Consider the following 15123-nt stretch of genomic DNA (forward strand, 5'->3'; position numbering starts at 1 on the left):
TTAAACGTTACGCTTTTTAGTGCACTTTCTAGCGATCAACCCTTACACAATTGTCTTACCAAAGTTTTGGAATAATTATATAAAAAATAATAAATGTAGTTACTTTAATTTCTATAAGACCGTTCCTTAAATTGTTCAGAATGAATTTAATCTTTTTCTTCTAATCTAAACGAAAAAATAAATACAACATAAAGTTAATTTTCAAGTGTACGTTAAGCTACTTAATTTTTGGACTAATTACTACTTGTTTACTTAATTACAAAAACATCCATTTTAAATTTCTTGTTTTATTTTAGCATTCACTTCTTATCATCTAGTCAAATTCCACTTTAAATTGGATGCATAATTTAACATTTTGTACGCCATCGTTTTGTGTAATCTATCTGTTTATTAAACATGTACTTACTGAACAAATTTACTTTCAGTTTGTAGCAATGTCATTTTTCTCCCATTTTCCTTTGTTCGCAGTTTTCATTAAGTTTCCTGGTTTGTATTGGTTGCAAATTTGTACAATTGGATACAAATCTTTTGTAATATTTACTTCAGCAAACCGTAAAATGTTTTTAATTTAGAACATAGTAAGAGGGTTTTCATTTCAATTAAGATTTACAATTTAAAATCCTGTTCTTTTATTTGCTCTTCATACTTATTTGGGCACAAACAACTCGCAGAAGCGTGGGATAAGTTACGTTTTTTCTTTGTTTGTTTTTGCCATTGAAATTTTACCATACAGCCACTATACAATCAAATAAATTAGTTTTAGTTACTGTTGTTTGTAGTTGTGCCCAAACGTCACGAACGCAATGAAGGAGTAAGGTTAATAAATTGAGGCAGACACAAAATTTTAAGTATAGATAGGGATTCTTTAAAATAGAAATGGAAAGGGAATATTTAAGTAACATAACAGGTATTTAAATATAAACATTTTTTGTGTAATAATATTTGATATAAGATTAAAATCTGAGAAATTAAATTAAAAAAATATTTAGGCATTAATTACATCTTACAAAATAGGCATTAATTACTATTACAAAATAGAGGCACAAGTTTCAATACAAAACACAATGGTAATAAAATTTATTATCTATAAAATAAATAAATATATAATTGTATGATATTAAATTTCTTACAGACAAAGTCAACATCAAACAAAACAGACCAAACACATATAACATTTTAAAAAATATATATAAATGTGTGAATAAAATAGGCAATAAGTTAGTTCCATCAATCAAATACAGGTGATAACTCTTTTTTTGATCTTTTTCTTGTGTTCATTGGTATGTTTAGTTCATTTGCTCTAACCTCTTGATTTGACAAGGACTTTCTTTTGGCACTTCTAGTTAATCTTTTCAATGGTGTATGTTCTGAAGGCTGTTCACAATCACCATTAACTATGAATGGTTCATTGTTGACAATTTCTTTTTCTGCACAATAAATTTCAGCACTCTCATCTACAACTTCAGCGGCAATATCATTGTCATCTTTCTCTTCAGCGTTGATAGGCACATTTTTTTGTTCTTCAGTACTAATAACCATAATACTGTTCTGTTCTTGTTCATTGTCAGACTTATTCACATCACCTAGAAAAAATAATTATTTGTTGAAACACAAAGAAAGAGAGAAAATAATTGTTTTTCGTCATAATTGAAAGCGCCTCCCTCCTCTTCTTGTGAATAAAAATAGCAAGCAACATATTTTTTGCTTGTCACAATTAATTAGGAATAATTTCAGCACAATATAAATTATTATGCTTTAATTCTATTAAAATTTATTGTTAAACATATCAAATAAGGTACGTTAAAATAAATAAGATGTTAAAAAGAAGCTAAGTGAAAAAGTATTAAAACGATTTAAACCTAAACAGTTAATTTTCTTATTCCCTCCCAAAATGTTAGTTATTTGTAAAAAATTAAAATAAAATGAAAGAAAAGTGCATTGAAAAAGTCATTCTCGTCTGAAATCCTTCTGTTGTATGTATAGCTGAGAACTTGATCTGATGCAAGAATGTCAATTCTTTTCTGAAGACTATATTCTCTAATTTTCTATTATAGCTGAATAAATCATTCCTTGCAAACTACCTCTAACTTAGGAAACACGGTTTCAGAGAAAATAACAGGAATTGGAATACAATGAATAGCAAGCAACCTCTACATAGTAACTCCTTCACATCTTATTTTTCCTAGATAATGAATAATATAGTATACACTTACATTGCCTACTAATAATAACCGAAGGAAAAAGTGGATTCCTACGTCTTCTTGGTTTTTGGCACCCCTGTGGGATTCCGTTATAACAATACCAACACCATTGAACAATGACACACTAAACAAGGTCAGCTACAGAAAATTTAGTATGAAACTACTTAGGTCTACACGTATTTCAACACTATTAGGCTTAGGTTTAACAAAAGTTTACCCCACGATTGAGGGTGGAGGAACGTTAGCTAAATGTAATCTACATGAAGGCATCTTAACAGATTTTTTCAATAAAAAATGTTTCTTTAGATCTACAAAAGGCCATGAGTTTTCATAGTTTAAAAAAACAAGAAAATGATTGCGAGAAAATATAAAACTTCTGAAGCTTTAGAGAAAAGATAAAGTGAAGAAGGAAAACTTTTATCTTCTGATTGCTTATCTTCACAGATTCCCAAGGAAATACACAAATTAAATTATTAAGTTTGATCTTTCTGCAATTTTCGATATATAGATTACACTTATAAGCACAAAGATCATTTCTAAAAATAACTTTCTTATTTTTAATTTAGAATACAAAAAAATAAATACCTTCATCATGGTAAATTTCTTCATTTTTATTTTCTTTTTTGTCATTTCGTCCACGCTTATCTGTTTTCTTTTTACAAGATAATGACAATCGGCGACGTATACCTTGGCATTTTTTATTCTTAGGTGTATTTTCAATTTCTGAGAGCACGTTACAATTCTTTTTTACACTTACACTATCAAATAGAGAATGGTCAGAATCTGAATACGCAGTTGAAAGTGATTCCCTACTTTTATCATCGGATATATTATCAAATAATTTATCCTCTTCTGTTTCTACAGTTTTCTTTTCTTCTTCAGACAAATTATCAACTTCTAAGGAAGGATTCTGCGTCATCAAGTCATAAATAGTTTCTTCACTCACTGATGATACAGCTGTTTTATTCCAGTCAATTTTTCCATTTTCTTTTTTTTCCTCTGCATCCTTTATACAAAGAAAATTAAAAATATATTAAAACAAAGGAAGAGATTCTGTTAATCACAGGGGCCAAAAAATCAGAACTACATTGATTTGCCCTTGATTTTTGAGCAATAGGGAAATAATACATTAGTAATTTTCACATTGACATTTGTTTCAGCTAGAATTATTAATAACAGAAAACGTTTCCGAGAGAGCACTGCTAACAACTAAGTAATGATTTGTCTAATTCGTACGATTATGATCAATTTTCTTATTTGTAGCAATTTAGATTTCGAATGACTTAAAAAACGATTACTAATATATTTTTTACTTTCTCTAACGAATTTCATAAGAGGAACTTTAACCATAATTTAAAATTCTCGATATCCTGTTTTTACTAGGAACACTTATTTTTTAGGACCACTTAGTCCGAAAAAGTGGTTTTTAGAACATGAACTGGTATTATTATGTAGTGTAATGTATATTATGTGAATTTTCTAGCTTAAAAACAAAACAAAAAATCGTAGGAAATAGTTTTTGGTACTGCCACTGATCAGACCGTGTCTTAGGGAACAAAATATCTTCCTCAGAAGTATTGAATGTTTGACTTTAGATTTTTTTCTGAAAACGGGTCCAACGATTTTATGAATACCAATGGGATCTTCAATTTGAAATCTGCAGTATTTTACCATTTCTATAATTTTTTTTGGAAGTTCCTATAATTAGATTTGTACTTCATGACTGCTTAAGAACGTGCCCAAACGTTACACTTACTATTACAACACGGATTAATTGCTTAAGCTCTCGACATTATTTGCACAAAAAAAAAAATGAAAAAATAAAATAAACCGATCACTGTTATTATTATTTTTTGGGAGGGAGGGCATGAAACAATGTTTCCGTGCTACCAGTTATCGATCGTGGTTTAGTATTACTTACCGAGGCCAGGAAAATATCATCATCAGAATCAGTACCACCATCTACTTCATCGTGATTTGATGTTTTCAATATTTTGTCTTTATCATTTAAAGCTACCATATTAGTTTCTTTAGTTATGCTGCTATAGCCAGATGTAGTTGGTAAATCTTGATGATCCACAACAGTTACTCTATTAGGGTCATCTTCATCGTCACTATAAATTCTATTCGTTGGCTTCAACGGTTTTATGTATCTACCTTCTCGAGCTCGCATCTCTTCTATCAATTTCATAAAGCTAGCTTTATTTTCATTGCCTGGAAAATAATGTGCACATGAATTGTTTGAAATGTATGATTATTATATGTGTTATAAAATTTGTACTAAAAAACAAATACTCACAATAGGCTTTGTTGGCTTTTTCAATAGCTTCAATGTCATTTTTAGGCACCGCAATTCTAGGTGCTGGGACTTGCATGTTTTTCATAATGGTATTTGGTTTCTTTTCTTCTCTCTCTTCTCTTTCTAACTGTTTTATTAACTCAGAAACAGGACGAGGATTTACTGCATCATTTTCGGCATTGTAAATTACTGTATACCTATTAAAAATATTTAATAATAATAATAATATTTCATAACTATATTAAAAACAATAATTATATTACTAAGGAAGTTGAAAATTTACAATTATAAGTTAGAGATAAAATAAAAGAGAAATCTCTAACCGAATATGAATTTGACGGTGTCGGGCAGTATGCTACGTTTAGGGCATTAAAGCGTTCAAATTATAAAGACATTCTGCAGTTATAAAATCCTTTTTTTTACACTGTTTACTACAACTATACTCACTGAGTAAATCTAGAAAAGTGATTAAAGCTTTAACTGTGGCTATCTATATTAGATTAGATTTTTGTTCCTCCATACTCTGTTTAGAAAAAGGATGGAATTAAATTGTTAACGATACAATCTCTTTGAATGTTCTTCTTTGAATCTAGATGATCTCTTCCCTTCAAAAAATCAGCATCCTCAGGTGTCCTCTCAATAAACCAAAGAAAAAACTCTGAATTAAATACTCAGAAAACTTTTCCACCTACTAATTAAGTACTAACCTTTGTAAACGTGCAATCAAGGTTTTTCTATCTCCAACTGTGCTCAAACCGTATTCCTTCAAAAACTTTTTTAAATTTTTTTCTGGCATCATTGTATACACCCTCTTTGGTAATGGACTTCTTTTCCTTGGCTTAGGTTTCGGTCTTAAAGAAAAATAAACACAAATATGAAATAAATATATATATGTAAAAAAAATGCATACATAAAAATTTAAAAAAGTCACCTTACTCCCGGATCCAGAGCAAGACAAGAATCCAGATGAATGTTAATATTTCTAGCCGGTACTTTCACCTGACAAACTGGACAATTGGTTAATTCTTCAGGTCTTCTTGGGCGTGTGCAAGATATTTTAGGAGAGGTGAACATGCCAGGAATTTTAACTCCATTAACAACAACTGAATCGTCTTCACAAGCAAGCAACTTTAGAAGTTTATTTTCCTCTACTTCTTCAATAGCTTTCCCTTTATTTTCGCATTCTTCGCCTTCATTTGATGAACTTGAAATTGGTGCTCCACTCTCAGTGGGTAATTCCTTACTTTCTGTTTTTCTTTCTTTAGGTTCATATTTTGGAGGAATATTTACACTGGCTAAACGTGATGCTCTTAATAACTTATCCCTTATCTTAGTATAAATAAGTATAACTTCATCTAATAGTCGATTATTTCTCAGATTTATTTCATAGGTTTCTTCATAACAAGTGGGACACTGATTTTTATATTGCATGAATTTTCTTATGCATAATGAGCAATCTGTAAAATAGGTTTAGTTATTTTAATAAACGACTTGATTTTAAATTATTTATAAAATGCCTTTGAAGTAAAAAATAACTACATGTATGCGAGCATGAAGTAATCATGCAATTATTCATAAAGTCGTAACAAATTCCACATTTCAATATTACATCCAGTCTCTGAAAAATAATTTACTTTAATTCACCACCAAATAACGTAAATTTTAAATCAATAAAGAAATAGGATAAAAAAGCATACTTTCAACTCTGAAAATTCAGGAGGCCAATTTACTGTGTCATTAATCTGTTGCATTGCTAGTTTTTAGTTAATAATGAGACTGTTAAACAAAATATTACACATTTAAAATGTCATCATGATATACTCAGCAATCATATTATTCATTTACCATTATCCACTTCAATTGTCTGACAACAACGCTTCATTTGTCTTTCATATAACCTTCCCAGGTTTCTCGTATTTTAAGAGGGAATTAAAGAATAGGGTTGACTTATGTAGTCAATCTTATCACGAATCGTTGAAGCAAAAAACTGCTTGAAGTTATTATTAAAGAAGAAAATATGTTAATTAATTATTTAATTTCTATTGCATTTATTTGTAATATCCTTGACTAGCTAAAATCTCAGAAAGTGGAACGACTAATCCACACTTTTTGACTTGTAAAATAACCACAGAAATTATTGATAAACCCATATTTTCAGTTTGATTATAACAGCAATTATTTGATTTAAATTAATATCAAAATGCTCTCATATACTTAAAACAAAAAATTATTCCAGGATTTGGTGTTCGAATTTCTAAAGGAGGGGGCATATTAAGAGAAAATAAATTGATGTCATCTATATATAAACTATAATAGAGAAACAAATTCTAATTTAACGATGCTCTTGGAAAAAAAATGAACGGTTAAATTATTTTCATTTCAATGAAAATCATATAACAGAATTTGTTTTGATAACACTGCAAATTTGCAACAAATACCTAAGCTTGGCGGTTGTGTGCATGATTCCCTCAAATCTAAACTAGTTTATTTTGTTACTGAATAAGTCGTGCTTAATTTGGCTGAATTGTGGACAAAGTCGTTACATTTTTACTATTAAAGTGTGCAAAAAGTTAAATCATTGGCAAATATAAGTTAAGAGTAAGAGTAATGTAAACAATTATAGCAACGGAAAATACCTTCGCATAACGGTTTTTCTGACCCTGATTGTCATAAATTTTGAATTCAACATATTTTGCTGGGCTGTCACACTAACATGAAGTAAGTAACTTTTATGGTTAATAATTTGTAAAGGCTGCTTATATTATATTTGCATTCACATTCAATTTTATAATTATTCATTTATGCTGGAAATCGTTACAGCTATATATGATTATATCACAGTAACAGAATTATGGTGTGAGTAAAAGCAATATCGTTGTTTAATTGTTCATAAAAAATTAACAATTTAATTTTAATAATCCAAATGCAAGGAAATGTGTTTTACAGTAGTTAGTAAAGCTCAGTGAGCTATTGAATTCCGGGTATACAATACACTCTTGTGATTTCTTCTAAATTATTGAATTGCCTGAAGAAAATGTACCCTTGATTAAAGATTGAAGCTGTACTCCGGGTAATAGGGTAACATACCTAACTGTAATTTCGTAATTCTTGAATTTCCCATTCCTTGAAGTACCCATCTACATTTTATGTTCTCATAATATGATTGGGAAATCTCGGTTCAGATAATGAGAGATACTTTGCATCAGAATTCACTGCAAAGATCAGAGTATCTACATCAACTATTGAAAAAGTAAAAGATGGCATTAATTTCAGGTTTTGGTTTATCATTCCTTCAAAATATTAATATTTATAACTGTCCAAGTTTTCCTAATTGCTTCGGCTATATTACGTTCATATCTCTTATAATGCCTTATCATACTATAATTTCGTAAACTACTCTCAAGTAAACAATCAGAAGTAGAAAGAAACATCTCTAGAATTTAAATAATGTTTAAAGAATATTTTAAACAATCATTCACTATTTGTAGCTTTAGAGAATAAAACTGCATGTATCTATCACTGAAGATACTAAAATGAAAAACGACGATTCTTTCAACTCACTCCATTTTTTTACTGGATTTTTGATGACGTGACTAATGACATTTGCTTATGCTTACAATTTTTGTATTTTATTTATTTCAGGCGAAATAGAGGACCTAAACAAGCTTATTGCCCCGGCACTCCTAAGAGCCAGCCATCCCGAGAGCCCATTGAAGTTTATTGTAGAGTAAAACCTTTACAAAGTTCGGATGAATCCTGTCTTGAAGTCATTCTTCCAAATCAGATAAAAATATCTCCACCATTAACTAATTTACGAAATGGAGGACCAACTAAAGCTATGTTATACACATTTAAGAGAGTTAGTCTTTAAAGTTCTTTTAACTTTATTTAATGAGTGGTTCAGCATGTTTTCTTCTCTAGATTAGTATTATAGGTTCAGAACTGCTGTACGTGAATATGCAGTATTGCTGTAATATGTCTAAATCTAAAAGTCTTGAATATCCAGCTTTGCATCTTCTGCTATAACAAGGGATCCCCCAGTCACAGACTAAATAGAAAAATAGATCCTTCAGTTTCCTGGAACTAGCTAGAATATACTTCTTTCTACCTACATTTTTATAATATTAAACTGCATTTACTCTCTATTACAATTTCGAGTCTCATTCCACTCGTGCCGGTTCGACCTTAAATAACAGATGCGTCTTGCCGTAAAGAAATTAATAATTAATCTTCTTCTTTTTAGGTGTTCCCGGATAGTACTAGTCAGAAGAGCGTTTTTAATAATGTAGCACTTCCATTAATTGAAAGTGTGCTTAACGGTAAAAATGCGCTTTTATTCACATATGGTGTAACTGGTAGCGGAAAGACTTATACAATGACAGGTTCAGGCCAGGATGGAGGTATTTTACCACGTTGTCTTGATACTATATTCAACAGTATAGCCGATTATCAAGCCAAAAAGCATATATTTAAACCAGATCTTTTAAATGGTTTTGATATACAAAGTGAGGAAGAAGCTCTTGCTGACAAGGAACAGGATCTTTTAGCGCAAATTATTTCAACTAAGGGTAACCGCAATAAGTTGTAAGTTATTTATCAAAATTTAAGATATTACATTTCTTGTAACAGATAAAAAAGTAGCTCTAGATTGTGTACTATAAAACGCTCAAAATTTTCTTTATTTACCCGTGGTGCTAACATTCTTAGCTTCTCGATGAGTATTCAAACTTATAATTTCTCTAAAGGAAGAAGACTAAGCTACAGTTCTAAGCAGTCTAAAGAGCCTTTTGAGGCTATCCCAATGATATTGTATATAATTGAGGGCGATGATGAAACATTTGCCAGAGATATGCTAAACCCTTAGATACACTTTCAATTACATCACTTGCTTCACAACAATTTTATCTATCGATCAATTTTGCACTTGAATTTGGTCTGTATTCAAACTTAACAACTCATATTTACATAACTCCCGTCCAGATTGTACATCAGTGGACTTTTTGGGTCACATATATTATTCTAGTTTATCTTCTATCATCTCAACTTTCCAATCCAACCCTATATAACCTAAGATACCTACTCTCCGGACTTAGACCTCATATCAATCTTTGGAGTTACGCAACAAGTGTGATGCCTAGCTTAATAATTTTAATTATTTTAGACTTCGTATAATTCTGGCACCTTTAATCTTAAATATAATAATTTTCAGTGATAAAAAAGGGTCAGACCCTGATCTAGTTGGTAGAATAAGAGATACTACAAAATTAGACAATATAGATGAGGACAACTGTTATGCAGTATTTATAACTTATGTTGAAATATATAACAATACAGTTTATGATCTTTTGGATGATGTTTTCGAAGATGGAAACAGAGCAAGGTATTTTGCATTTTGTTTTTGTTTACAGAACAGTTATTTTTTTTCAACATTTTTCCTTAGGATTATTGTTAATAAAAAGTTGCTTTAATCATAACATTTATTTTATTAACTGCAGGCCATTGCAAGCAAAGATAGTGCGCGAGGATGCTTCTCGTAATATGTACGTAAATGCAGCCAACGAATTGGAAGTATATTCAACGGATGAGGCGTTTGAAATATTTTATCGTGCTCAAAAACGAAAAAGAGTGGCCCAGACGCAATTAAATTCAGAATCAAGTCGAAGTCATTCTATATTTACCATTAGAGTAGTACAGGTAGATTTTTTTTAACATGCATTTATCAATGATCTTTTTATGTTGTATGTTAGCGAAAAAAAAGAAGTCCTAAACAAGAAAAACCACTTCACCGATTATAAATAATTATTAATAACATTCTGTTGATACTTAGCACACTAATTGCACGCAAAGGGATCAATTACATTTAATTGAATCATTTTCCCAGACATTTTTAGGAAGGAATCATTAACTACATTTTTCGACTTCGATTAATTAGTTTTTTTTTTTTTGCAACGACAGGCTCCACTTGATGCTGATGGAGAAAAAGTTGTAACTGATAAGAAATCAATGATTATTAGCCAGTTATCCCTTGTTGATTTGGCTGGCAGTGAAAGAACCAATAGAACCAAAAATACTGGTCAACGCCTTAAAGAAGCAGGTTGGTTTTCTTTTTGTCAATGCAAAGTTTTAATAAAGTTTTAAAAAAGAGGCCGTGAAAAAAAAACTTAATTTTTTATAGGAAACATTAACAATTCATTATTGACCCTGCGTACCTGTTTGGAACTACTTAGAGAGAATCAAAATGGAGCCAATAAAATAATACCCTACAGGGAATCACGTTTAACACTTTTATTTAAAAATTATTTTGATGGAGAAGGGCAGGTTTCCATGATTGTTTGTGTCAGTCAGCATATGGATGATTATGATGAAAATTTAGTGAGCATTTTCTTTTAATTTTCTAAAAATAAGGATTTTCTAAAGTGAAAAATTTTATACGCAATATTTAAAATATCATTTTTAGCAAGTAATGAAGTTTGCTGAGATGAGCCAGGAAGTACAAATCTTATGTCCTTCCGCTGTGAAACCAATAAATACTTGCCACACTCCTGGAAGAAGGAGAGCAATCTTGGTAAATGTTGTTTTATAACGGTAGAATTTTCTATCATTTCACGGATCGTTTTTAATGAAATTGCAATTTATCAAATAGGCTTACAAAGAGGCTATTAATAATGGAGGATTGAACAGTAACCCGTTGGCTATCGGCAGTGGGGATATGTTGGAAAACGGAGTTCCATCAACAAGTAAATCAGTTGTTAATGGAGTACCGAAGGGCTATGGAATATTTGCAGAATTGTAAGAGTATTTTAAATATTTGTTTATCCATTTCGACTTCTCAACCCTCTGCTAATTTTTTTTATTCTCTCTAGTGTTAAATAATGTATATCAGTAAATCAACCCGTCCTCTTTTTTCACTTTGTTCTTTCTCGTGTAGTATGGTATGTTGTTTAATCAAAAATCGATGGTAGAATACACTTATCCAGCAGTTAAATAATTTCCACATTACTTTACTACAAATACAACTGAAGATAATGGGTTTAATATAATAAATATTCATATAAAGCTTATATTAAAGCTTGTTCGATTTATTTTCAGGTTTACCGAAATTCCAGATTTAAGGTTTATTGAACCAGACGATAATGAAGCTATACCAGGATTTTGTAGTTATATGGATGATAATTTGAAGAAATTTAATCAACTGGCCAGAGAATATCACGCAAAAAGTAAGTTGTTCTGCACTTGCTGCTTACCATTGTTCTACCGAACTTGTTATTGACACCCGGAGCCTTTACCAGTGTACTACCAGTTGACCGGGTTTTTCAATATTTTTTTTTTTTTGCCCAAATAGAGCCCACAACAAACTAACATAAAATAAATGTTAGTCCCCTGTAAAGAGGTTTCTGAGAGAACTGGCAATTAAAATAAAATGAAACCAATCATTAGAGACATCATTGCATCAGACTTAGAAACAGGATTAGGCAGATGAGAAGTTACCATGCCTAGGCAATAATTACTGGCTAAATTTTCCAGTGGTATCAAGATTACAGCCACTTTCAAATAAAAACTTTCTAATTAACTTAACATTTTATCGCCTCATATTTTTTCAACAAGTAATTTGCCAAACAATATATCTATTGTGCACATACACATATAACAATAATATATTACGTATTTGCTATGCTCTTGATATCAAGCAGATCCTCTTACTAAGAATTTATAGGTATTTTTTTTGAGCCGACACACTTACGTGAATAATCAGTTTTGCACGTGATTTTGAAGCTATCGTAACCCTTATAATCTACTGTGATCAGAGTCTGATTTCTTCACTTAAGAGAAAATTTTTCTAGTACGCAAACGAGTTGTTTACTGGGCCTTCAGAATTAGAATCTCTTTCAAGTTACTTACATCTTAGCGTAAAAGTAGTTGCTATCATTGCAGCGATGTTCAAGATGTATTTTTTTAAAATAAATAATTGGTCAAGGCTCAAGAGGTCATATAATCGAAGAAATAGTAATTGCTAACAATTTAGATTAAGTGGGCTCGCAGTTAAAAAATAAATAAAATAAACATAAAAGTGGATGGCCTAAGATTTTTTTTCCATTAATTTGGGTCGTTATTTTAGGGTCCGATTTTAGAGATATATTAATGCAATCCGAGAGACAAGCTTTCTTAGCTGCCCAAGAAGTTCAGTCTTGGAAATCGTTGTATGAAAAAGAAAAGGAAAAGGTAAATTGAATTAAACATTATCCATCCCCATATCTAGTTGTTTTACAAGTTGATAAAAATATTTTTATAAAAAAAAATCCTATCCTTGCTTTAGACTTCAGCAATTGAGGCTAAAGCGGCAAATGCTGATGCACAAGCTGCAAAAATGAAGAGAAAACTTGATGAATGTGAAGTAGCGGTAAAAAAATTAAGAAATCAGGTAAAATTAAGTTTGATTTTTTTTTTCTTTGTAAATTATCGGTGATAAAGATTATTAATTGGATTTTTTTTTGTATTTATAGTTATCCGAGAAGAATACCTTATTGACCCAAAATAAAGCTGAGAAAGATAAAGTGAAAGAACTTTATTCAAATAAGCTTTCTCAAGCGCAGGATAAATTAAATAAGGAAATGGAAAGGAAGCTAAGAAGTCAGAAAACTGCTCTGGAGGTAGAAAGACAGTTGTGAATTTTTATGTTAAAAAGTCTGGTATATAATGTTGACCGTTTTACAATAACTTGTTGGGACTATTTAATTGATCCGTCGTATCACGCATGTTTATTGTATCCCAGACTGGTTTTTGTCTTTCGTCTATCATCAGAGGTGGACGATGCTGAGTCAGCATCATGTCCGTCTCGGAAATCAATGAAGTCGAAATCTTTACACCAAACTAGATTAATCTACCGCTGATTATTGAAACATGTCAGGGAAACAATAAACATGCATAGATACAATCAAAGAACATATATAACTATAAAGCGAGACACCTTTGTGCTACTGTAAATAATTTTTTGTATTATTTGTCATAATATTCAATTCATCACTCAAAATAATTTTTAGTGGAGCCCTACTGTTGGTTTCTGTGTCTTTAACCCTCTATTTAAATTATGATGTGTATATTAAACCTGACTTTCTTAGTGCATCATGGAAATTTTGTATTCATTAATTTCTGCATCCTCTTGCTCACATCTATCTATCTTCTGCAACGTGGTATTTTGTGTGTTTGTTCCATCTTTAACATTGATTGTTATTTCCCCTAAAGTCCATCTTTGCAATACGATTACTGCTTATCAGTTGTTCTGGTATGTAAAAGTAATTCAGTGAATGGAATCTTTAAGTATTTGAATTCCCGTCTCTAAATGTTCGATGTATTCCCTATGATTAATTTATCGTGCTAAGTAGACCTTTATTCTCAAGGTAACCACTGCGGTTTCCACGCTACAAAACAATACTTACATACTTCAATCGGGTAATTCCATTACAAAGCTAGACTTTTTTTTTTAATTAAAAATGTTTGCCTACATAATATTTTTTAAAATATTTAAAACACAATTTCCTTCACAGTACGAGATGCGCCGTAAAGATGAGAAATTCCGAGCTGTAAAACGTTTGTTGTCAGATGAAGATATAAGAAACTCTGATTTTGAAAATATTCCTGGTAATAGGGCGAGACTGCCCATTGATTCCAGATCTATAGAGTCATTGGTAAGTGGTATCGAGACTCCCAAGTCCGGAAGCAGTGCAGGCAGTTGCGCACCTTTGGCTACTCCCTCAGGAACTGTTGCGCCTTCTACTAACTGTAGATCAACAGCTAGGAGGGTTAGTGAACATTTTTTGTTTTATATATTTTTTAAAGAATAATTTCTGAGATGAAAAACTATAAATAATTAGACAATATATATTTTTTAGATGGGCATCCCTGTAGTAAATCGTCGATATCGCAGATCAAGGTCAGCTGGTGATGTATGGTTGGAACATAAACCGAAAACTCCAGTTCCATTAAATACATTAATGCAACCAACAATGACAAAGAGAAAATCAGTTACAAAATTAACCGATATTAAAGATGTCACTGAAAAAACTAGTAAATATTGTCTTATGACCCAAGGGCAGGACTCTGATGGAGATTTGGAAACCAGGTTGTATAAGGTAGACCCGCTTTTATTATTTGTTAATAATTTTTAGAAGTTTTTGCTTACATGAAACAGCAAAACATCGATTGAATTTGTTGCTCGAAATCAGTCGTATTTTCTTGAAAGTAAAGGATTAAACAAATGCTTGCCAATTTTCTGTGCTAATAGCCATCATGAATTTTCCTAAGTGCACACTTGGGTGAATACCTGATTCTGCTAACTGATATTGTGAAAATAAAACATTAATTTCCACAGGGGGATGTAATTCCAACTGCCGCAGGAGGTGCACAAGTACTGTTTAATGATGTTGAAGTATTAAGACAAGAATCACCATCGGGATCACCTAGTCGTAAACGTCCAGATGAAATCCGAAGAGATATTGAAGCAGCAACCCGTAGTTCCGCTGCCCTGGAAGGGCATAAAATTCGTCGTAAACATGTGTGAACAATTGTTGAAGAAGATATCACAGAGAAGTAGAAAGAGTAACTTATTAAAACGAACTTGGTAGACAT

The 15123-nt window shown here is 31.1% G+C and overlaps 2 protein-coding genes across 2 annotated transcripts; one reads left to right on the top strand and one right to left on the bottom strand.

Moving 5' to 3' along the window:
• Positions 1–1047: 1047 nt before the first annotated feature.
• Positions 1048–6414, bottom strand: LOC141458174 (E3 ubiquitin-protein ligase RAD18-like). The gene is made up of 8 exons (XM_074135816.1): positions 6198–6414; positions 6040–6118; positions 5432–5957; positions 5208–5351; positions 4501–4697; positions 4123–4415; positions 2787–3207; positions 1048–1583 (listed from the first exon to the last, which is right to left on the bottom strand). The coding sequence occupies exons 1-8, from the start codon at positions 6249–6251 to the stop codon at positions 1228–1230; spliced, it is 2070 nt and encodes a 689-aa protein (XP_073991917.1). The 5' UTR covers positions 6252–6414; the 3' UTR covers positions 1048–1227.
• A 439-nt stretch (positions 6415–6853) lies between these two features.
• LOC141458172 (kinesin-like protein KIF23) lies at positions 6854–15055 on the top strand. The gene is made up of 16 exons (XM_074135813.1): positions 6854–7218; positions 8143–8359; positions 8744–9084; positions 9710–9880; positions 9996–10194; positions 10456–10594; positions 10676–10872; positions 10958–11065; positions 11144–11289; positions 11590–11717; positions 12617–12720; positions 12815–12919; positions 13002–13148; positions 14043–14297; positions 14388–14627; positions 14867–15055. Exons 1-16 carry the CDS (start codon positions 7214–7216, stop codon positions 15053–15055), a joined length of 2691 nt encoding a protein of 896 aa, XP_073991914.1. The 5' UTR covers positions 6854–7213.
• Positions 15056–15123: the final 68 nt, after the last annotated feature.

The sequence above is a fragment of the Rhodnius prolixus genome, unplaced genomic scaffold (assembly GCF_049639745.1).
Source record: "Rhodnius prolixus isolate KJV_2025 unplaced genomic scaffold, Rpr scaffold_5, whole genome shotgun sequence".
Taxonomy (NCBI): Eukaryota; Metazoa; Arthropoda; class Insecta; order Hemiptera; family Reduviidae; genus Rhodnius; species Rhodnius prolixus.